The 22,218-nt window shown below is 46.7% G+C and overlaps 4 protein-coding genes across 8 annotated transcripts in view; 1 reads left to right on the forward strand and 3 right to left on the reverse strand.

Annotated features, from left to right (window-relative positions):
- Positions 1 to 99: 99 nt before the first annotated feature.
- Positions 100 to 2,258, reverse strand: JTB (jumping translocation breakpoint). The gene is made up of 5 exons (XM_033093797.1): positions 1,815 to 2,258; positions 1,625 to 1,662; positions 1,334 to 1,416; positions 807 to 886; positions 100 to 422 (listed from the first exon to the last, which is right to left on the reverse strand). Exons 1-5 carry the CDS (start codon positions 1,892 to 1,894, stop codon positions 266 to 268), a joined length of 438 nt encoding a protein of 145 aa, XP_032949688.1. The 5' UTR covers positions 1,895 to 2,258; the 3' UTR covers positions 100 to 265.
- A 3,217-nt stretch (positions 2,259 to 5,475) lies between these two features.
- On the reverse strand, positions 5,476 to 9,461 carry RAB13 (RAB13, member RAS oncogene family). Its single transcript, XM_033092014.1, has 8 exons — positions 9,211 to 9,461; positions 7,904 to 7,964; positions 6,985 to 7,045; positions 6,666 to 6,743; positions 6,494 to 6,583; positions 6,309 to 6,374; positions 6,158 to 6,208; positions 5,476 to 6,014 (listed from the first exon to the last, which is right to left on the reverse strand). The coding sequence occupies exons 1-8, from the start codon at positions 9,332 to 9,334 to the stop codon at positions 5,940 to 5,942; spliced, it is 606 nt and encodes a 201-aa protein (XP_032947905.1). The 5' UTR covers positions 9,335 to 9,461; the 3' UTR covers positions 5,476 to 5,939.
- A 3,407-nt stretch (positions 9,462 to 12,868) lies between these two features.
- Positions 12,869 to 15,890, forward strand: RPS27 (ribosomal protein S27). Of its 2 annotated transcripts, XM_033093137.1 has the most exons (5): positions 12,869 to 13,017; positions 13,328 to 13,436; positions 14,029 to 14,139; positions 14,610 to 14,671; positions 15,770 to 15,890. In XM_033093137.1, the coding sequence occupies exons 1-5, from the start codon at positions 13,012 to 13,014 to the stop codon at positions 15,779 to 15,781; spliced, it is 300 nt and encodes a 99-aa protein (XP_032949028.1). In that variant the 5' UTR covers positions 12,869 to 13,011; the 3' UTR covers positions 15,782 to 15,890. The 2 variants fall into 2 exon arrangements, with proteins under 2 accessions (XP_032949028.1, XP_032949029.1); XM_033093138.1 differs by lacking the exons at positions 14,610 to 14,671; positions 15,770 to 15,890 and adding an exon at positions 14,495 to 14,585 and having other exon boundaries at positions 12,870 to 13,017.
- The window catches only part of NUP210L (nucleoporin 210 like), a 58,631-nt gene continuing 51,092 nt past the window's right edge, over positions 14,680 to 22,218 (reverse strand). The window contains exons 35-40 of one of the 4 annotated variants that reach the window (XM_033093134.1): positions 20,615 to 20,764; positions 18,614 to 18,864; positions 17,987 to 18,188; positions 15,833 to 15,934; positions 15,202 to 15,276; positions 14,680 to 15,113 (exon numbers count right to left, since the gene is read on the reverse strand). In XM_033093134.1, the coding sequence (XP_032949025.1) occupies positions 15,013 to 15,113; positions 15,202 to 15,276; positions 15,833 to 15,934; positions 17,987 to 18,188; positions 18,614 to 18,864; positions 20,615 to 20,764 (881 nt within the window). In that variant the 3' untranslated portion in view covers positions 14,680 to 15,012. Of the gene's footprint in view, positions 15,277 to 15,832; positions 15,935 to 17,986; positions 18,189 to 18,613; positions 18,865 to 20,614; positions 20,765 to 22,218 lie in introns of all 4 variants that reach the window. The other 3 variants (XM_033093133.1, XM_033093136.1, XM_033093135.1) reach the window with 3 other exon arrangements.

Genomic DNA, 22,218 nt, shown 5'->3' on the forward strand with positions numbered 1-22,218 from the left:
AACACAGGTACTTGGTAAACTGAGGCTGAAAGCCACCACCCTCTTTCCCTCTTTGCCCCCATGACTTCCTGCCTCAAACCAAATTACAGTAGGGAAGGAAACGATTTCATTCTTTTTATTCTGCTCATTAATGATCTAGATGAGGAAGATAGGAGCAAGGAGTGCCACCACAAGGTTCCCCAAAACCAAGGGCACAAGTCAGTCTGTTCCACCTTCTCTGTCTGAGGGAAGGTCTTTAAGACCCATATAAAACGGTAGAAGGTTGCTATATGGACTCGATTTGCTTCCGGACCTTCTCCAGAGCCTTTCTGTCCAGCTGTCGCTGACGAATGATGACGAGGCAAGCGAAGACCACGGCCACACCCACGACAGCCCCTTCAAATTTCCAGAATAAATATTGTTCCATCAGAGCTGAGCGGCAGCTGGGGGCGGGAAGAAACAGTTATTCCCAGGGAAGGCCAGACAGCCTCTCCTTCCTAACCAAGATACATCGCAGGGGAAAAGAGGAGACCAGAGTCAGTCTTCTAATGTGTTTCAGTACATAAATCCCACTCAAATATATCATTTCACTTATTTTCTGGTGAGAGAAGCAGAGCTGGTATTAACCAATTTGACTGATGAGAAAATATGGCCAACAACACAGCACTAAGGAGCAGAGGTGGGACGTGAGTTGAAGTAATTTGGCTCCAAATCCCTTCCTCTTTCCAATACGCCACGCTACCTCCGAGAGGAAGAGGTGGGACTGTCTACCTAAGGTCATAGGAGCAAAGGTGACCTAAGGTTTCTAGAAGAGACACAGCACTTGCCTTTTGAACTCACTCTTCTTAGATAAGCTGCATGTGATTTTCTCCACATTGCCCGTGGCACCACACTCAGGGGTGGTTTTCTGCCAGGAGAAAAGGACCAAAGCGCATGTTAGGAAGAAGCAGAAAGGCTGCCATTCAGAACGCGCAGGTGCCCACATGCTAGGGCTCAGAGCAGTCAGGCCACAGAACTAAGGGAGAGTTCTGATGCGGATGCCGCCTGACTGGGATATGCGTTTGAGAGAATACTTCAGGGGCAATGGTCTAGGAGAGGCAGGGACAGATTCCAGAGCCTGCGGATTAAAAATGAACAGAAAAAAAAAAAAAATGAACAGGACGTGGGTATTAGCTGAATGTCGCCATGAATTTGGAAAGAAAAGGGCACATTTTCCGGGGGGGAAGACAAGTTCAGATTTGGACATGTACCGAAACTGCAAGGGAAAAGATGGCAAGACAATGCAAAGGCATACTTCGTCAGATGTAGGGGCTGATTAGATGAGAGAAAAAAGGGAGAGAAAACAGATACTCACAGCCTGGAAGCTAGAACATGGGGCACACTCTTCTGCCACCACAAACTCTTCCACCATCCAGCACGGCAAATTTGAGGTGCTCACTAAAAGGGGAGAGAAATGACAGCCCCAGACCTCATTCAGAAAATATTTCTCCCCAAGGTTCTGCCCATCCAACTTCCCAGCACCACCGAATGCCCGCATTCCACGTGATGCCGCCCCGTGCTACCTGTGCTCCTGACATATGGCAGGATGTCAACACAAAGCACAACCAAAACTATGGGGCCGTCCGGTTCCCAGACCATCACCCACCTGACAGCTTTTCCTCTTGCACCGGGGCCTCCGCTTGGCTGCAGCGGTGAGAGGGAAAGGGGGGCAAAAATCAGAAAAGAGGGAACCCCTTCGACCCCCGCGGTCGGGGAACAAGATCTCCCTGATCCCGGGGGCGGGTACTGTCGGATCCTCTGTCCCCTCCTTTTCCCTGCCCTCGTCCCCGCCTTACCAGAGCTTTAAGGCGAAAGCGCAGAGCAACCAGAGGTAGCGGCCCTGGGGGAGGCCACGCCTCTCCGCGCCCGCAGGCATGGGGTGCTCGGGGTCGCACCAGTCGGGACAGAGGGGCCTGCTTGTCTGGCCTCGTGCCTCCGTCTGAGCGCAGAAGCGGCGCTTCCTCTGCAGCCGTCCGGGAGGTTCTAGGTCAGGCTGCGAAATGCTGGGGTTGCCTCGGGTCCAAGGGTCCAAGGCTCTATTGGCACGTGCCCATGGCCACGGCGAGCAAAGCCAATGCTTTTGTCGGCGAGGGCCGTGAGTGCCCTCGTGCGGGCCCGCAGGTCTTCGCGAAAGGCTCTGCGGTCCTAGAAGCCCCTCACCTCCGCTTCCGCTCCCGGCGCGGCCATCTTGCCCCGCGGCGGCTCCTGGGCGTGGGGCCCAGCTACCGGGCCAGGTTTTCCAGCCGGGCGGGTCGGCGGAGGCGGAGGCGCGCGCGTTGCCTGCTGGGCCTTGTAGTCTTCCGGGGTTGGCGGCGCGTCGCGCTGCTTCCCGGGAATCGGCTCTCGATGCGGCCGGTTGGCTCGGTGCCCTGTTGTGTGATGGTCCTGGTAGTCTTGCGGGAATTGAGGAAATGGCGGCGGTGGAGCTGTGTTCTCGGTTCGTTGTCCCTGGGCTGTCGCCTTGTTTGCCCCTCTGGGCTAGGTGAGCAGCGAGACGTAAAAAGGAACCACACGTCGCCCTCCAGGATTGGCTCCTTCCTTAAAACCCTTCGATTTATCATTAAGCTTCAGCCTTTCTGACCTATTAACCCATTTCACCCTTCCCGTCCCGGATGGTCAAGGGGAGAAGCTGGGTTGGCGGTCCAGGGACTTTCTCCTTCCTCCAGGAGCAGGAATACCCGAGACCCCCGGTGAACGTGAAGCCTTTCCCTGTCTCTGGGCGCCCACTCAGCTCTACTCAGATGTCACCTTCTCTCCTGTTGATTGCTAAATTACTGCCCAGAACTGGTACTTGAATGACCGCCTCAAACGCTCTCAGCTCTCTCTGGCTCCTACATAATGGAATAATCCTTAGTGCAGTGAGGAGAGCATGAGATTTGAAGACCCAACAAGTGTTGAGCTTCGGTTCTCGGGCTTATTCGGTTCTCGGGCTCAAGCCACGTGACTTGAGAATGTTATCTGGCTCTCCGTGTAAAATGGAAATGCTAATGTGCATTTTTTTTTTTGGTCGAGATGCAAATGAAATGTTTATGAAACCACTTACTCTCCTCTAATCATATTGCCTCGCCTCTTACACTTTTTAAATCCAAAACTTAGCTCATTTTGATCCTCAGTAATCCTACTCCCCATACTTTTTTCTTAACTCTGCTCCAAATCTTCGCCCCACCAGTCTTTCTAGCCCAGAGACCACAGCTGCTACCCTCCCCCACCGCCATAAGGGCGAGGGCACTTTGGAATTATCAGTATATCTAATGCTACTTCCCATGAATTCCGTCTTCCCGGCAGACTTAAAGCTGGTTTCTTCAGAGCAGGAACTATCAGACTGGAAAGATCACTGGGTGAGAGTTGAAGAAAAAAAAAACAACTGGTTAAGGCTGAGCTTTAATTTTGCTTGTGACTGTTTTTCCTTTATTTGTCTGTGTATGTGTCAATAGTTGTATGTTACAGAAAGTAGGGTTTGGGTTTTTCCTCGGTAGTTTTTAGCTATAATGAAAGTTTTGATACACCTGAAATTAATAATAAAAAGTATGTATGTATTAAACACGCACAAACACTCAATGAAAGTGAGATTTCAACAGCAGACTTCAGTTGAATTGACCAGTGAGAAGCCAACCAAAACAGTGCTCTAAAGAGAAAAGATGTCACGCATGCTCGATTTCCACTGCCGATATTACGGTTCTTGTTGTTTCCCCCCAGACTACTGCAGTAGCCTCTTAACTCACCCCAATACCAGTGCTGTCCAATAAAACGTTGTGATTGTTTGTGTGTGGTGTGTGAGTGATGTTTTTAGTGTTCTGTATGTGCTCTATCCAGTACAGAAGCCATGAGCCACACATGACCATTGAGCTCTAACTCTAGAAATGTGGCTCATGTGACTGCAACATTGACTTTTCCTAATTAAATTAAAGAAAAAAGTTTTGGCTGAAATCTAGTATTCCGTTACTCCTTACCCTGTTCTATCTTGTTTCGTGACAAGCTGTGAGATCTTGTTAAGCTCTCACATCCAACAGCCATACCGAGCAACTGCATAGTATCTCGATGCTGAAACGGAATTTTACAATATCTGCTGTGAGGTATGATGATGATGTCAGTCTTCCTGGGATTCATAAAATGCAAGTCTTTCCTCATCTCTCAAGCAAATTAAACTCACTGGGCAGTTGACTACAGAGCTCAAACATAAGCCACAGATGAGGACATTACCCCATCAAAGCTTGGATGCTTAGTACATTTATCAAATCCATGTCCAAGTTTTTCTCCCAGAACATCAGACTTCTTTCTGAGTGTTGTCTTTTACCAGCAGAAACAGCAGCACGAAAAAGGCTTTGCACTAACCAGGGCTGTGCCATCCACTTCCACACTGCAGGCTCGGGGATTTCTGAAATACCTGGGACATCATATCCATGAATAAAACTTCTAACAGAATCGTGTCTGAACCAATCTGACATTTTCATTATCCTGACAAGAGATCAAGTCCGTGAGATCATTCCGCTGTTTAGAAAGTATTGTGTAAGAGGAAGGGGGCTGTGTCCTGAGTTTTTTGGTGGTGGTTCTTTTGCATGCCAATACTTTTGCCTCTTTGTGATTCAGTAGTTAGGGCCTGTTTCTGTTCAAATTTACTTGTTCCTCGGGTAAGTGCCACCCAAAGGTGTTAACTTGACCACTGTGCTTGGCAAATAGTAGATGCTCAATAAATATTTATGAATAAGTCAACCTCTTGTGTGTCTCATTCTCATCTATAAAAGACAATAATAATGCCTCCCAGCTGCAGAATCAAAGATGCTCGCACAAATCACTGGGTAACAAGACTAGGTTCTGTGATCGCGCTGAGGCTAGGGAATGTCACTCCCCTGGGGAGGCCCAAAAAGGAGTCCTTCTTAAAAAAAAAAAAAAAAAAAAAAAGTCCTTCTGGAATGTCTTGGGCCAGGGTCTGCCCAGTGATCCTCTGAACCCCATAAAGGAAAGAATATGTCCCCATTCTAGGTTCAGAAAGAATCTCTTTTTTTTCCAAGTGTATACACATGACTTGTATTCATCTTTTGTTATCAGTATATATTGAGTATTACAATTTTAATACAGTTTTTTCCTTTCTTTCTGTTTGATTTTCTTCCCCTTCCTTCAGCCTTCACTTGCGCCTGCTCACGGCAGCCCAGCTCCAGGGAGAGCTGTTGTTCACAATCTTAGCTGTAGAGGGCGCAGCTCACTGGCCCATGTGGGAATCGAACCAGCCACCTTGGAGTTAGGAGCAGGGCTCCAACCACCTGAGCCACAGGGTCGGCCCCAGAGAGAGTCTTTTCCTTGCTGTTTTCCTCATCAATTAAGCCCTGGGGAAGGGAGAGCTGTTTGACTAGTCCTGGCATCTCAGGAACTCAGGCAGCCCAGCCATCTTAGAGGCAGGAATTAGGTTTATGAATAGAGAGTGACTCCAACACTGATGAAAGTTACCCAAACCAGGGACACTTGTGCACATGGTGGCCTTTAATACTGAGAAAGACCATGCAGTGACAGGATAGGACCAAATGTTCAGAGAGTGGTGCTGAGCCAGCCTCTCACAGGACCCTAAAACCTGATCCCAGAGCAGAATCAATCATTTGTTTACATTTACAGTTGCCCTGGAAACCCAGGGAAGGTCTGAGGCGCAGGGCTCCCTTCCTTCCCTCCTCCCTCTCTTCCTACCTCCTTCTCACCTTCTTTCACTTCCTCAATTCTTTCCCTTTTGGCTTCTTCCCTCTCTATTCTACCTCCTTTCCTTCTTTTCCTCTTTCCTTCCCCTTCCTTTTGTTCTCCATTGTCTCCCCATTCTTTCACCAGGTACCACCTCTCCTCCTCCAAGCCCCACCTGCTACTTCTCCCCGCCCAGCCCCTCAGCCCCGCCTCCCTGAGGCTCAGCCTCCAGGCTCAGGGTGGGCAGCAGCAAGGGGTCGTCAGCCCAGGGAGCACTTGGTGTTCTTCTTGTCACAGGTTTTCAGGTCAGTGGTGGAGGGCTTGCTGCTGTTCCCCTACAGGCAGAAGGGCACAGGGGTCAGTGTGACAGTGGCTGGCCGGGGTCTGAGGCTACAGACTTTGAAGGGGACCCACCCTCACGAGGTGTCATAGCATTGCCCCCCACCGCCCCCAACACAGCCCAGCAGAACCGACTCACCGATCTCCGGCTTCCTTTCAGCAAGATGTCCCGGGCCAGGGAACTGAAAGCCTAACGAGGAAAGGAGGTTGGTCAGATCAGACTGAAGAAAAGGATAAGTCTGTCTTCAAATACGCCATCTCTTTGGGGGTGGGGATGGGGTGTGTCTCACCTCATCCACATTCATACTGGATTTGGCGCTGGTCTCGAAAAATCGGATTCCGTGCTCCCGAGCCAACTAGAGGGGGGACATGGGAAGAAGAGCTGGATAAAGGGCAGCAGCCAAGTCCCCCGCCATCCGGCCTCACCGTGGCCCTCCCAGGCCAGTTCTAGAACACTGCCCAGTCTGGCCCTTACCTTATCGGCCTGCTCCTTCTGTACCTTCCTCTTGGCTTCCATGTCACACTTGTTCCCCAGGAGGAGGCGCTCCACCCCAGCAGAGGCATTCTGGGAGCAAAAGGGTAAGACCAGTAAAGCTGGGTCCCGCTCATCTTCACAATGCCCATCATGCTCCAGGTTTTGCCCTCACCTCTTTGATGCTCTTCATCCAGTTCTGAATATTCTCAAAGGATTTCTCGTCTGTGATGTCGTATACCAGGATGATGCCCTGGGGATGGCAGAGTTCACAGAGGAGCTTGGGACCCTCGTCCCCTTTACGCTTCCCACTGCCCTCTGAGTGACCCTGTAAGTTTTATCCTCAAATCGAACCACTAGGCCACATGAGGCCCTCTGCAACCCACTCTGTGCACCCCCATTTGTCCCTGCCCCAACCCCTGCCTTTCGGTACTCATAAACCTACACTTTATTGCCTCGAGCCCTTATCCCTTGGCCAGACCCACACTTCGTACCATGGCTCCACGGTAATAGGCAGTAGTTATCGTCTTGAATCGCTCTTGGCCAGCTGTGTCCCTGAGAAGGTGGAGTATTTCAGGGGGTAGCATAGAGGGAAGGGCTCTCCAAAGAGACTCCCCTCACCCCTGCCCGCTAAGAATTTAGCTTTTGCAACGTGCTAGGGCTGAAAGGAAGAGTCAGGAAACAGTAAAGGAGGAAAGGGATGCAGCCAGTTGGGCTAATACGGAAGATGACAGAGGCCTAAGAAACAAGGTCTCTCCGGTTTAGTCCTTGGTCGCTTACTCTGTGCCAAGCACTGTGTACGTGTCATTTCATATGTATACGTTGGTGTCATTTTGTGGAATCTTCATTCTACCCTTGTGAGACAGGTTTGATTGCCCCTATTTTACAAATGACAAAACAGATTTGGGGAGGCTAAATAACTCATGAAGGTCATCCGATGACAGAACCAGAATCTGAACCAGTCTGTTCTTATCTCTGGCATCGTAATGCCACCGTGAAGCCTGGTAGCACGTAGCACGTAAACACCTTCAGGGTCTCCAGCTTCCTTTCTCCACCTGCCTTTCTGGGCTCTCCATAATTTAGACAGAGCACTCGCCTCACAGCCAAGTCTTAATTCTGTGACTTGCTATTTAACTGCTTAGAGTCTGTTTGCACCTTGTAGTTCAACAGACATTTGTTGTCAAGTTCAAAGAGTGGCTCTGGAGCCGAGCGAGGCAAGAGAGTTACCAAAAAAGCTGAAACAATAGTTGAGCGAGCAGAAAGAGATGGAAGGACATCGGAGTGAGATGACAGAAATGATTAGAAGTGCTGGAAGGAGCAATGGGGAACAGGAGAGAATGAGGCAGAATAGAAAGAAAAGGGTTGTAGGAGGTAGACCAGAAAGTCTGGTTAGGAGTCGGGGGATTCACTCACCAGACTTGCAGTTTGATCTTCTTTCCCTCTATTTCCACTGTGCGGATCTTAAAATCAATTCCTGGGAGTGAACACAGAAGTTGACGTGTGTGTATGAGTGTGTGTGTGTGTGCGCGCACATGCACACGCAGAAGTGTGTGGTGGGAGGGGGGAACGGATCAGCAACCGTGTTGGAAGTGTAAAACCAGGAGAATCTTCTCAAAACTGTATTTGTGTAGCAAGCACACTGTTTTTTACTTCGATTTTTATGGATTCTGCAGGGAGAGTCAAGGTCCTTAAGGCCGTCGGGTCCACTCAGCCATGCCAGCTGACAACTCTCTCAATTCAGTCCATGTCCCCCCGAAATATTACTTTCAGATCCTTTTTCCCTTCTGTTTTCCTAGAACCCTTCACTCTCAGTTACCCACCCACTGTCCTGGTCCTCACGGGTAAAGAGTGAGGAAAAAGCCAGCTGATGCCAGTCTATGAGAATTAACTTGGAGGCCAGGCTTGCAACCAAGAAAGTCTGAAGCTATAACAAGATCCCTCCTGAGGCTGAACTAGGAAACAGCGGCATTTTTCCTTCCCCTTTCTGACCAGAATTGTCCTGAGATTCTCCTGGTCTTATTTCCCGGACCAGAAGAGATTAAGAAAGATGAGAGGGGAGGAGGGGACACAGCTCTTAGTGGAAACTTGGGCACCTCCCCCAGCCTGTTGGGAGCCCTACGGAGGAGGCTGAGTCACCAGGCTGACTCAGAGACCCCAAAAGTCCCCTCGTTCCCACCTTGTTCACCAGGCAAACTGCATATTCATGATCCTAGTCCTTGGGCCACCTTCTAGCACAGCCAACCATTCCGTTCCGCCCTCCCCGCCCCCTATTAAGTTGAGGGGCAAAGAGATTGAGTAGGTGATAAGGTGGGGATGCAGGGGGCAGGTCCGAAAGTCAGTGGGGCAGAAAGAGGCCAGTAGAGTTGGGAGAGAGATGGTCGGGGAGAGGAATACAGGAAATGTGGAGAGCAGATCAAGAGTTCTAGGTGGGTGGGGTGGGCGAAGAGGAGCTGAGAGGGAAATAGAGAAGGAAGGGTTCACGTGGATCTGGGGACATGAGGCACAAGAATGGTACCAAGAACCACAACCCAAGTTGCCTGGAGGCTGCAGAAAGGTTAGGGGTGTGGGTACCAACCAGAGGCATGTATGGGGGATGGGTCTGAGACAGGAACCAGAGTTTAGAAGTCTCACTCTAAGAGGGCTGAGAGGTGGGGCCACTAGTGACCCGGGAGCCTGGGGATGAGGGCATGGGGGGTCTGGGGTATGGCCAGCGGGCTCACCGATGGTGGAGATGTAAGTGTTGTTGAAGTTGTCCTCTGCAAAGCGAATGATCAGACACGTCTTGCCCACCCCCGAGTCCCCGATCAGCAGCAACTTGAAGAGGTGGTCGTAGGCTTTGGCCATGGCGGACACTGGGGGAGCCGGGGGAGGGGTGGGGAAGCGCCGGGCACTGGTAGGCGGGAGGGGAGGGTTGGCAGACAGAGTCGCCCGGAGCCGGGCCAGGAAGAAGTTTTCCTGCCTCTCCGCCCAGGCTCCGGGAAAGAGAGGCGGCCTTCCTCTGGGCCCCACCCCCTGCCCGCCCACCCTTCGGCTGGCCGGGGAGGCAGCCCAGCCTTCTGCGTCCTGGGCTTTCCCTTCGCAGCCTGGGACGGCCTGTCTCCCTCGCCATTTCCCACAGGTTTTTGCTTACTCTCGTTCCCCTCTATGTTTTGACCTCATTCTTACCGTCTGAGGCCAGAGAGGCTGGGGTGAAGGGAAGTAGAAATTTAACCAAGATGACCGGGGAAGAGGAATTTTCGAGGAATTAGGAGGAAGGGAAAGGTTTTGGGGGGAATAAAGGTGAAGGCAGGGATGGCGCTGGGAGTTGGCAAAAATTGGGGGCTGATTTTTGGGAGGGCTCTTCAAGGAAGATAGATTCATTCGGGGACAATTCTAGAATTCTGGTGTTGGAATTCCAAGCCCTTAGTTCGAGAATCCCAGCTCCTTTTGAAAAAAAGCGGGATGCCCGGGAGTAGGAGGTTATTTGTTGAGTCAGTCTGCCCCCTGGTGGGACAGAATGAAAATGAACAATTACACCACAGAATCAGCCGCACCCTCCCCCCCCCCCCCCACACACACACAGTCTTCCTCCTTCTGGGACCCTGTGTCCCTGTGTGTGATTTCTGACAAGCCAGCTCAGAAAGAAAGAGATTAGGACTACTAAAGTCTGGTCTCATTCTTCCAATGAGACGTGGATCTTTTAACACAGCCCCGGGGCACTCCTCACACCCTACTGAACCGGCTGTGAATGCGTAGCCTTGGCAACCAGGAAGCTGAAGTATGCAGAACATGGCTATAAAGAAACAAGTTTATCTCTGCCTTTGGAAAAAATTACTCAGAATATCTGCTTTTCTAACGGGGTCAGAAGAATCGTCCTTGTATAAAGATAGTATGCTGGTTGTGAGAAGGTATCTTTTGTCACTTATCTCTATTACCTCATGTGCCCATGTTTGTTCCTTCTTAAACAAGGGTATTCAATCCCTTTTTGTCCATTCTCTCACCTCCCATTATTTAATTTATTTTTTTAGCTGCCATCAATAAGAAATTTACTTGTTTTTAAAAAGTCCAAATGCTGGCATTGTCCAGGAAACTTTAACAGGTTTATTTATAATTGTTATAAAGTTGAACTGTTGAAACTTGTTCACTGAAACATTTTGACTAAAAATTCATAAACAAATGAAAATGGAAAAACTGCCAATATCTGATTTCTGTCCCCTATTTTTCCACTTGCAATCATATTCTTAGGTTATCTTTTGACCCCATGGGAAAAAAATTTCTAACGTTCAGAACTGCCAATAACAGGAAGAAGAGAATTTTTTTTTTTTAGAAAATGAAAAATTTCCCATCATAGTGGATTCTTAAGCACGTTCTCCATCTATGCTGTGTGCTAGCTGGAGTTTCTTTTTTGCACAATTGTTACTCGTTTGGCATGGATAACATGCATACAGGCTGGTGTCTTCAAAAAGGCCAACCAGACAGGCCTTACTTGCCTCCTGCGAAGCACCAGTAGTTGCACTCTGGAAGCGCTGATCCCGTTTTGAAGTCCTGAGCAATTTCTTGCACCAGACGCTGGAAGGGAAGTGTGCGAAAGAGACCTTTCAGTGGACGTTTGACAATGTCTAATTTCACGGAGTGCCACGGTCCCAGGTTTGTAACAATGAGGTTTCTTCACCCCTCCAGTAGAGGGCGCACTCTTGTGAGCGGCTCCTGTACCCAGTTGCTTCCTGAGTGCTTTCCATTGGTGGATTTGCCGGCAGTCGGTTTTGTACGAGCCACAGTAGAGACCTCCTTGCTTAGCCCTCTTCTCCTTTGGCTCCATCTGGGGGATCTACGTGTAGAGGTAGCGTTGTCTGGTGTTAGAGAGTAAGGGCGGCGGCTGCGAACATCCCATTAGGTCTTCGAACTGTGTTACAAGTCTTAAGTCTTGTCTGTCTCTCCTCACTTAGCCAAACCATTTCTCACCAGTCCTTTAAATTACTGTTCAATTTTCATGGATTATTCGGATAAAAATCCATCAGTTCTTGTTCTTTTCATCTTGCTTGGAACTGTTCACCCTCCGCGATTTATTATTCTCGCTCACCTCCCTAAAATGTACGCACGCTGGTGTGTACCTGCTTTCACCGGAACGGCATCCAGGTAGTACTCTCCCCGTAGCTCTTGGAGCTTTGGCAGCAATGCTTTCCCCCCCAGTTGTGGCAGGCTCATTCTGGCCTTGGAGTTTCTATTCATAAGCTCTTCCTTCAGCCTCAAATGCTTTCCCCCCCAGACTGTTACATGGTTGACTCCTTATCTTTGAGATTTCAGCTTAAATGTCACTCTCTCAGAGGTTTTACCAGCCCATCAGTAGTGAGTTGGAACCTTTTTTTTTTAATTAAAAAAATTTTTTTTCCCCAATTACTGTTGACATACTGCAACCAGTTCTTATGAACTGCTCGTGAAAACAGATTGTGGATACCTCTTACCAACTCTGTGTTTAACGATGTCACATTAGCAGTTTGAAATCAGCCACATCCGGAATATTTACACCATTGAAACTAGCAAAGACAACAAATCAGGGCCCTCCTTCCTCCACAGAGCCCGTTGTTAAACTTTCACCAGCACGTCCCTGACCGGAACTCACACGCCATGCCCTACCCCTTTCCTTTGGAATTAACCAGCTCCCCCCACCCCACCCCGCCCCGTGCCATTTCGGTCATCCTCGTTCCTCCTTTATGACAAATGGACATTCTAGACCTTTGGTTATTATTGTAGAAGAGGATGCTTCAACCTTCAGTTTTCCTTTCTTATTCCCTGTCAAGGGTGTCAGTGCTGCCAAGATTAGAAATCTTGGGAAGACAGTGTTGGTGAAAATGTGGGGAAAAGGATGCGGGGATGTAAGTCAGCATAACCGTTTTGGAAGGAGGTTAGTAGTATTTTGGACAATTTATTTAATTTCTCTGTGCATCACTTTCCTAATCTGTAAAATGTGCATAATAATAGTTATCAACCTGATAGAGTTGTTGTGAAGATTAACGTGTAAAGCAGTCAGAACACTGCACCTAATAAGCACTTTAAGTGCCTGATATGTAATTATTATTAGAGGGAACGATTGGGAAGTAGACAATAAATTTAACCCCAGTAGTAGGTTGGGGATGGGGGAAATACGAGAACTATTATATATTTACATTGCTGAATTGTTTAAAATAGGCAAACTAAACCAATTGAAAAGTCCGGCATCGCTGGGTCTGTTTCCCTCAGCAGTTCCTATTTATTAGGTTCCGACTGTCAAAGTGAAGCACGAAACTTGATGGAGATCAAATGCTCTCCTTTTTAAGACAGCAAGCTCGTTCTCAACATGGGCTGGGGACACGTCTGTGTCACGACTATCGTTTAAGACCTTCGGAAAATGGCAGCCCCCCTCGCCCCACCGCAGACGGCCGCGAGAGGACCTTCCCAACATGGCGGCGGAAGGCCCAGGCGTCACTTCCTGCAGAATGATGGATATAAGGGGCAGGATTTCCGCTTTCGCTCCTTTCCGGCGGTGACGACCTCCCCACGAGAACATGCCTGTGAGTTCCTTGGTGCAGGTTTCGGCGGCGATCTCGCTCTTCTGTCCGCACGCTCCCCTCACGCTGGTTTCGGATCGTAGAGGGCCCTCGTTTGCCCTCCGCCCTTCCTGGGACACTAACTACAGGGAGCGCAGGGGCCGCGGGGCCCTGCATAGACGGGAGCGGAGAGGAGATAAGATGGCGGCCCAGCTGCGCAGACGCCAGGGGCAGCGAGGGGCGAGCTCTCCCCGGTGTGTGGCGGTGGGCGCTGTTTTCGAACACCCCGATTTCGCCGTTGGTTTCTGAATCTCTGCATTTCTGCCTTTCTTAGCTCGCTAAGGATCTCCTTCATCCCTCTCCAGAAGAGGAGAAGAGGAAACACAAGAAGAAGCGCCTGGTGCAGAGCCCCAATTCCTACTTCATGGACGTGAAATGCCCAGGTGAGTAGGCAGCTTGCCGGAGTCGGCCACGCACTGGACCCCGAGAATTGCAAAAGGTGTAGTGGGAGCTGTGCCGTTTCCTTGAAGAAGCCCCGATTTTTTAAAACTCGAACGTACGAGATGGGTAAAATTTTGCATTTTAGGAGATTGGATCCAGAGTGATTCCCCATTGAAACTCCATATACAAACCCTAACATTTTGTTATTAGGAAACTGGGATGATGTGTTGGGCTTCTGCTTTGGTCATTTATATACTTGACTCTGGAGCCAAGGGGTGGGTATGTTGGCCTGTTCCTGATCATTCTTACACGATTCTGGTTTTCCACCTCTGAATAATTGTTGGTTCCGCTCCTTTCGCTTTTAAGGCACTAGGATGGCACTCACTCAGTAACCAAAAATCCAAAGGTCGGGGCAGGTAGTCCAGATGGCTTCTGAGTTGGCTTTAATGTATACTTAGAGCCAGGTAATCAAGTTTTAGAATAGAGTAATAAATTTCAAAAGTTTACATAACATGCATGTTTTAACAGATAATACGTGATAACATGCTTTTAAGTGAGGAAAGGCATGGAAAAATCCCTTGGTGTTTTTTTCAGGATGCTATAAAATCACCACGGTCTTTAGCCATGCACAAACAGTAGTTTTGTGTGTTGGCTGCTCCACGGTCCTCTGTCAGCCTACAGGAGGAAAAGCAAGGCTTACAGAAGGTAAATGGTTTCACAAATGTCGTTTTGGGTTTTGAATCTTCTAGTGAGAGGGATCATGTGTAATGTACATTATCAGACTTCTAGAAGGAGGGTTGGATTTGATCGTCTTTTTCCCCAAAAGTAATACTAAAAACCACATATTAATCTCAAAACTACTGTCTAAAGTTGGGATGAAAGGATGATAAAAGGGGCTTCTGACGAGCTGAAGCTGATAATAAGGTCCAGGTAATAGCCAAAAGGATGAGAGAGATGTCGCTTTCCTGTGACTGGACCAGCAGGCATTATTTTGATCGGTGGGGGTGGGGTTGGGTAAGTAGGCTGCTGTCAAGTTAACCTCTGAACCTTTTTCTTCCAGGGTGCTCCTTCAGAAGGAAGCAGCACTAAAAGCACCCTGAGTCAAGATGAGTGGGGAACCATCCCAATAAACACATTTTGGATACATCCTGTTTATTGTCTTGTTTTACTGCTAGGAAGGTCCTACCTCAAGTATTCAGGGCAAGCAGAAGAGCGGACTGCTAGTCGTTTGGGGCAAGTAAGTAGCCAAGTACTTTAAAAAGCCCATTTGGGACATTTGTGTCCTCCTAGGCTCACTGAATAAATTCTTCGGAGCTTGTTTAAAAAATGTGATCTACCATATAAGTGGGATACTTGCACTTTTATGTTTTCTTAGAATTAAAAACAAGAACTGACAGTTGATCTTTGAAACACAATCCAACATAGCACTTTAATACAAAACAGTTAGAGGAGCCTTTATCCCTGGTTCTCAGAAGCCTTGTTGGGCTGCTTATGAGTATAGAGGTTGTTGCTAGGTTCCTGGCCTGGGGCTAGAAATCTCCAGGCTCCTACAGTTACGGGGACTTGTCCAAGTGGAGGTCAGTGCCTTATACTCCATAGCCAGTGTTGCAGCCGACTCTGGGCTGGTGGGGGTTGTGGACTCAGGTAGGGAGGGGGAGAACGGGGGGAGGTGTAAGGACCTAGAAATAAATGGGGAGGGAGATAGATGATGGGTGAATAAAACGCGGGTATGTGAGATTTGAGGTGATAAGGATGGTGATTCTTTACCTGGCTGTGGTGTTCCCACAGTTGGTACATAAACAACTGGAACTGTCTGTATCTTGTTTAGGAAGGCATTGTAGGCTGGAAAAAGAACAAGGGAGCAGTCACTCGAGGCCAATGTGTTTCTGTTAGAGAAAAGCCCTAAGGGAGGGGCAAAGCCATCTAAAATTCAGAGATTAAGTATTGCTATCATAAAGTAGTAATACTTCAAATAACTTCATAGTGATATTCTTAGGAAACTTCAATTATTTTTAGAGGTTTTTTTTGTTTTTTTAGGTATTTTCTTTTGAATTCTGGCTAAAAGATAGGGAAACTGAAGGTGTGGACAAAATAGTATATGTTTTGTTGCTTGAATCATCTCTAGCTGGGACTATGAGTAAAAATAGCCATTGTCAAGGATTAGCAGTGACCTTTGCTTCTGAGGGGTATTTGTTTGCCACATTTCAGTTTACTGCTCTTTGGTTATAGTAAGTTGAGCAGGACCTTTAATCTACCTAGCTAGGGCAGCTAAATCAGTTTCACCTACTTGTCCCAAATCAGATGTGATAAACAACTAATTTTCATCCTTATTTAGTTTGTGAAATGAAGGCAGTTTCCAAGTCCAAAGTCCACGGTGCTGAATATAAGGACTCCTTACCTAGAAAGATGAAAGCTGTTGATGCCAACACTGCAAAGAGGGTGTAGAGGAGGATCTGGTAAGAACCCACGAACTTCTGGACACCTGAATCTTCACACTGGTCTGCGATGGCCAGAACAAGACACGACAGTTACTTAGTAACACCCAGGGCAGACACTGCACTTGAAAGCTTGTGTGCTCTTAAGAGCATCTAGCAGAAGCACTGAAAACCTAGCCTTCCAGGAAATGGTTTAGCTTCTTAACCAGAATAAAGAGAGAAATGATACTTGGCTCCACCTCTCTGGCTTTTTCCTGTCTCCACAGTAATAAACTCCCAATTCTTGAACCTCTTCTTCACCTCAGCTAACGAAAGAATAATTAAATCCTCCGCCCCTTTAAAATGCCTGTTACCTTTCCTGCACTCTAAGTCCAGGTGACATGTTTCTGTCACCAAACTTGTGACAAGCCATGGTGTTTTTGACCAATCCTAATGTGAAACTTATTTCTTTGGATCCCCAATGACCTCTTAAATGCAGAGGCCCCTTTCACTCAGAATGTAATTTCTGGGGCACACTGTATGTAAAACTTCAGTCTCCTGTCTTTGAAGCATGCCTGGCATCTGCCTTTGGTTATTTCAAATTCTTCAGTGTCTGGAACTCGCCTGTCCGTCAAACAGCCTGAATTTCTGGGCCTTCCCGTATAAATTGTCACCAGGCCCTCATATCTAGATCCTATTCTTCATTTCCAGTGTAGGCCCTCTAGTCTTGCGTGAACCTCTCACCATACTGTTTCACAGTTTCACACTGTTTACAGACTGCTTCACTCTGAAGAATTGGAGGTTGCTTGAAGTGTGAATACTAAAAACAAGATTCTCTTACTAATCCATCATCAGGTCCCACTGTTGAAAGTCTGAATAAAACAGGCACGTTATCAGCTTTTCTTGCACCCCACTGTTCTGTATGCACTGAACTAATTCCTAGCTCCCCAATCAAGCCCTGTCTTACACATGATTTTTGTGGTAGGGACCATGCCTGGCATATGCCGGTAGGTACTCTGCTTGTGTGAAGGAGCTGGAGGTTGGGCTGGATGTTTGTGTCTGGCCAGTCCCACCCACAGGGATTCTTAACCATTGTTTTGTTTGCCATAGGCAGCTTCGCCAATCTGAAGCCTATCTTCAGAATGTTTTTAAATGTAAAAAATACATACTAGGAATAAAGGAAACCGATTATATCAAAAGTTAACCGAAATAGAAAAACCGTTTGTGACACAGTAACGTGTGCTTTAGTAATAAAAAGGTCTAGCTTCAGGTCTGATTACTATAATTTTGAAAAATATTTTGAGATGTGACAATTCGAACATGAAAAGATCTTCAGATTCCACTGGTGACAGTCACATATTGCTGATGCTACTATGGGTGTTGCCTGTATTCCTAATGAGTTGATTCAGAATCACTGAATTCGAGATTTAAAATAGAGCACAGATTGGAGTCGAACACTTCCTAGTCGTGGGACCTCAGCTCCTCACAATGGGAAGAACACCTACCCCTTCGAGTTACGAGAATTAAAGTGCATGTAAATACACTTAGGATATTGACTAGTACGTACCAGGTGCTCCTACAAACCACCGTTCTGTTGGGAGCTGGACAGGGGTTCAGCCTAATTCACTCCCAATAACTAAGGACTGTATCCCCTGAGGGATGGGCAAGTGGGAGTGACACATGCCAGGAGGTTGGTTCTCTGGGTTTCCTGCCATCTCTTAACTGTTCCCATCCCATCTAAACTTGGCATTGTTCCTAAGCTGGGTAATGACTAGACTAGAATCGGGACTCGGGCAGCTACATAAGGCCTGGTTCTAGGCTTGTTAACCACCATTTGCCCTCTGTCTGATGCAAAAAGCTCTGCTAAACGGTTCTGAAGAAAAGGAAACATCAAGAGGTTTGATAAGTGGTACACTTATGAAGCTGACAGGCTCGCCTTAAACATGTCTATTAAATATATGTTAAATACCTAGTGATAAAAACTATCTGCAGATTATATTTTGGGTAGGCTTGGAAAATGGATCCATGCCTAGTTAGTTTGAGTAGTCTCAGTCAAGTGGCTGTTTCCCATTAAATTGTGAATAATACATTGTCTTCTTTCCTCCTCTAGATTAAAAATAGGAGCCCCCACTGCTCACCTGCACCAGACTTCTTCATAGCTCTTACTAGCACAGCCTCACTTTGACTGGTGAGCACACAGGAAATGTTGATGAAAACAGGTGATGACATCTGCTGGAGGGAAGTGAAGTTGACCACTCTTATAGGGTAGATGGCAAGGCCAGGTGCCAGGGAAGAGCGCCGATGGCCAGAGACCACTAGAACTGGGGAGCTGGGGAAGACCTTGGAGAAAAAGGGAACTTGTTTAAAAGAAGAAAAACCAGTTTTGTATCAATACATTACAATCTTACACCCAGTAAGACACCTGATTTCTAGTTCTGCTAACCGACAAGTCATTTACTTTTTCACACTTAGATGTGTTGAATAATAAGGGAAAGAAGGGATCTGAGAGAATAAGCTTCAAAAAAGTTTTAAGCTAGAATCCTAAAGATTGTTTTAAGAGCTGTGGTCTTGTCTTCCAGACTGACAGAGCTCAGGACCTAGGTTTTGGCTTCGGGGAGTCCTGCATTGTGAAAAGGACAGATTTTCTTCATTTTGTTTAAGAATTTCCTCTAGTGAATTTTATCAAGTCATTCAGAAACCCTCTACCTTTGGACTGGGAATGAAAAAAATCTCTTCAAAACTGATCTGTTCAGTTCTTAACATACCTCTAGCTTCTCGAGAACTCTGTCCACTCCCAGGACTCTTAGCTCCCCGATGTCTTGTTTGTGGCTAAGAACCAGCTCTGACTGGTTGATGGAGAAGGCTGGGATGAAAGGAATGAGGACCCTTTGCATTCCGGCCGTGCCCTGTCCACTGACCAGTGAGGCCCATACGTAGACTGAGGTGTCAGCCGTGCTGAGGTCTTGCAGCAGCTGCTCCGACTGGGGTCGAGCTTGGATGAGGCAGACATAACCCCCTGAAGAAAAGTGGGGAAACTGAGCAGGGAGGTTCAGAGCCTCGACTGAGCCAGCTGAATTAGGACAGGAAGTAAAAAGGGACACGTGAACTCAAAATGTGAGCTCGGGTTTGAGTATTCAGTATTAACACACTGGGCCACCAAATAAAACGGTCTCAGGGAACCCACAACTGAACTTGTTTCTTAAGAAGGCTGTTATTGGTACATCAGCGGGTCGGGGCATTAATACAGTCCAAACAGAAGTTAAGGGGACAGAGAATGTAGTTGGTTCGATCAGGAAAGGGTTTGTGAAAGGCAAGCTTTGAGCATGATTTCATCCCTTTCTATCAAACCACCTCTATTTCTGTGACTATGTTTTTAGTTACGCATGCTCAAACCTCAGCTGTCTTTTGACATCCTTTCCTTCATTCTAGCCAATCATTTCTCCAAATCTTGCTAACTCAGCCTTTGAAATGCCTGACATCTGCTGTTAATATTTCTCTCATCTAGTCTAAACTCGCATTAATTCATGCATAGATTATTGCAATGGCCCCATTTACTAGTCTCCTTGCTTCCCATTCTCTGTCCATTCTATGTGCTGCCAGTAAATATTAAAACTGCTTTCATCTTAGTTTGGAAAACTTCTCCAGGGCTCGCTCTATATTGCCTGAAGTGTCCTGTGCTCGTCACAGCTGACGCCTAGTCGTCCTTCAAAGGTCATTTCCTCTGTAAAACCTTATGGAAACTCCCTGGTTTGAAGTAGAGACTCCTTTCTGCCGCGCTGGTACCGGTCCCACGGATACCTGTGTAACTGACAGTAAGGGCTGGAAGCCCTGCCCCACTCCTCTCTACCTCCAGTGCCTGCCCTGCACCCAGGCATTCTGTTAGGTGCTCAGCAGTTTGCTGAGTGGGCCTCACCACCCATGCCCACACTGCCTGGCTTTGGAGTAGAAACTCACGATGGAGCACGGTCCTGTTTACATTTGACATGAATCCTCTCACTTTAGATCAGGTGATTTATATCAAGTCATCCCAACTCATGTCTGTCTCTACTTTCCACTTGTCAGTGCTATTCTGGTTGGAATAGCCTTCAGTTCAGTGAACATTCAAACACTCTGCTACTTGTTGGGGATAAAAGATGAATGAGACTAAGCCAAGCCCTGACAGGGATAATAGGGACTAACAAAACTAAAGAAAAGCATACATAGTGGAAAGGTATTACAGATACAGTAAAAGTGAATGGATTGAGTAAAGAGTAGAATAAATGAACAGGCCACAAAATTGCCATGGGATTATGAAGGACAGTTTGGGGAGTATCTGATGGACACTTGTCTTATTGGGGAGACCACTTTATGGACGTGCACGTGCCTGACCGCTGCACTGTGCAGTGGAACTAGTTATGTGCGATGTCAGAAGGGTGGTAGATTGGGGGTAGAGGGTTGTCACGTTGTGAGGGGTGTAAATGTCTATTACATTGTTTTGTGCACTGGAAACTAATAAAGAAAAAAGTGAATGGATTGAACAAAAATGTTGAGAGTCCATATTCCGTAGCAGTGGTAGCTGTGATGGTGTTGATGATCGTTTGGGTTAACTTTCCACAAAAAATAATTATAGGTTCCTGTGGTTAATAGTCTTATAGATGCCCACGTCATTTTCTCCATATATATAAATAGTTTTAGAGGGAGGGGGAAGTACAAGTGCAATCCAATACGAAAGTGACAAGTGTACAAACATGAAAACAAAGAGGAAACATTCATCTGGTGGAACCCACCTTTCTCCATGCTGAAATCTGAATGGACATGGAAGACTTGACTTGCTGGGATGTCTAGCAAAGTATTACTAAACTGTACATGGCAAAGCATGAGAGTCTCCGGGAGAAGTACTGTGGTAATGGCCAGGGCCTGACTTGGGGTGCAGGATCCTAACAAACAGAAAAGAGGTAAATAGCTTTGTCACAAGGATTTTAAAAAGAGACCGGTATATAGAGAATATGATATGAACCCCCCACCCCCGCAAACAAGGGTCAGTTCCTCTTGCTGCAGCTGGCTACCTGTCAGCTCTACTGGCTCCAGCTACAAACAAGGTGGGAGAAGAGTGTAGACCCTTGCCTCTGCCAGCTCGTGGACGACAATAGTGGGGCTTCTGTTACCAACATGAGAGGTGGCGTCCTCTTTCAAAGGTTTTTGGAATTCATCGGTGAGAATAAGATTACAGGGAAATTGGACAGTTGTTACAAATACAGCTCTACAGTTGGGAAGCAGCTTTTTTTTTTCTTCCTAGAAGGTTTGTTTTCCACAACCGATTAAATACAACTCAAAGATCTCTAGAACTTCATCACAAGTGATGCCTTACACAGGAGCTACACAGCAAGCAAGAAATAGACCGGCACCAGGGTTGGGTCAGCTGCAGTGGATGGCATCCTGGCATCCCATTACCAGGACCTGACCCCCTGCACAGTTTCCTAATGGTTTCAGTTTGCTCAAGCTCTTTTGCAACTACCAGCAGTCCAGTGATCGTTCTCATCATTTGGAGACTATCAGCAATATCAAAGGAATGGTTTTATGAGGTTTCGTAGTAAGTTGGAGTTTTAGAAAGACTTTGTGGGAATAAATATTATGGTCTGTAAAATCATAAGGTAGACTGCAATAAGTGAATATTCTATGAAGAAACATTTAGTACTTTGTAAAAAAACCTGGAAAAGTTAAAAGATCAAATGTTCTTATTTATGCTTAGATTATAAGATTAAATATCTAATGTGAAAAGAAAGTACATTCAGTGCTTAAAAATTGAAGGACAAAAAGGCAATTAGAGTTAAATTTATCCTAAGTTTTTAAATTTTTCAATTATAGTTGACATATTAGACAATTATCCTAAGTTTTACAGACAATAATTCAGTAATTATATTTTGGACTTCTCTGCTTCGTGTTGAATGTTCTTTTGCCCAAAAAAGAAAAGATGTGGAATTTGTTCTTTAGAGAAAACGAGGAATGAAAGTATGTACGTGGACTTTGGAGTGGGACATACCTACCGTTTTTGCCCCTAACTGGTTGTTTACTTCGTACATTACTTGCTCTTCAACTCAGTGTTCTCAACTTTTAAATAATGATAATTACTGCATGATGAGATTGTTAAATGAGATCAAATATATGAAAATTCTAACATAGCAGCTGGAATCAGTTAGGAACTTCAGTTAGTTTTCTTTCCTCTGCCTTTTTTTTTTTGACAGTAAATTATAGTCCAATACAGAACGAAAAAAGAAAAACACCCTAGGTAAATTTGCTGAGCAAATAACATTTGCGGTGTCACCTAGTCCACCAATTTACAAATCTGGGGAAGCTTTAAAAGAATTGTATCTTAGGCCCTATCTTTATTAAA

This window comes from Rhinolophus ferrumequinum, chromosome 22, assembly GCF_004115265.2.
Source record: "Rhinolophus ferrumequinum isolate MPI-CBG mRhiFer1 chromosome 22, mRhiFer1_v1.p, whole genome shotgun sequence".
Classification (NCBI taxonomy): domain Eukaryota; kingdom Metazoa; phylum Chordata; class Mammalia; order Chiroptera; family Rhinolophidae; genus Rhinolophus; species Rhinolophus ferrumequinum.

Excerpts from the sequence above, each read along its gene's own strand:
- JTB (XM_033093797.1), bottom strand. The coding sequence starts at position 1,894 with ATGCCTGCGGGCGCGGAGAGGCGTGGCCTCCCCCAGGGCCGCTACCTC. Across the intron at positions 887-1,333 it reads CATGTTCTAGCTTCCAGGCT|AAAACCACCCCTGAGTGTGG; the intron begins GTGAGTATCTGT and ends TTCTCCTGGCAG. Across the intron at positions 423-806 it reads AAGAAGAGTGAGTTCAAAAG|CTGCCGCTCAGCTCTGATGG; the intron begins GCAAGTGCTGTG and ends TCCCGCCCCCAG.
- RAB13 (XM_033092014.1), bottom strand. The coding sequence starts at position 9,334 with ATGGCCAAAGCCTACGACCACCTCTTCAAGTTGCTGCTGATCGGGGAC. Across the intron at positions 7,965-9,210 it reads CACTTACATCTCCACCATCG|GAATTGATTTTAAGATCCGC; the intron begins GTGAGCCCGCTG and ends GTTCACTCCCAG. Across the intron at positions 6,584-6,665 it reads GGATGAAGAGCATCAAAGAG|AATGCCTCTGCTGGGGTGGA; the intron begins GTGAGGGCAAAA and ends TTTTGCTCCCAG.
- RPS27 (XM_033093137.1), top strand. Across the intron at positions 13,437-14,028 it reads CATGGACGTGAAATGCCCAG|GATGCTATAAAATCACCACG; the intron begins GTGAGTAGGCAG and ends TGTTTTTTTCAG. Across the intron at positions 14,140-14,609 it reads AAAAGCAAGGCTTACAGAAG|GAAGGTCCTACCTCAAGTAT; the intron begins GTAAATGGTTTC and ends TTTTACTGCTAG.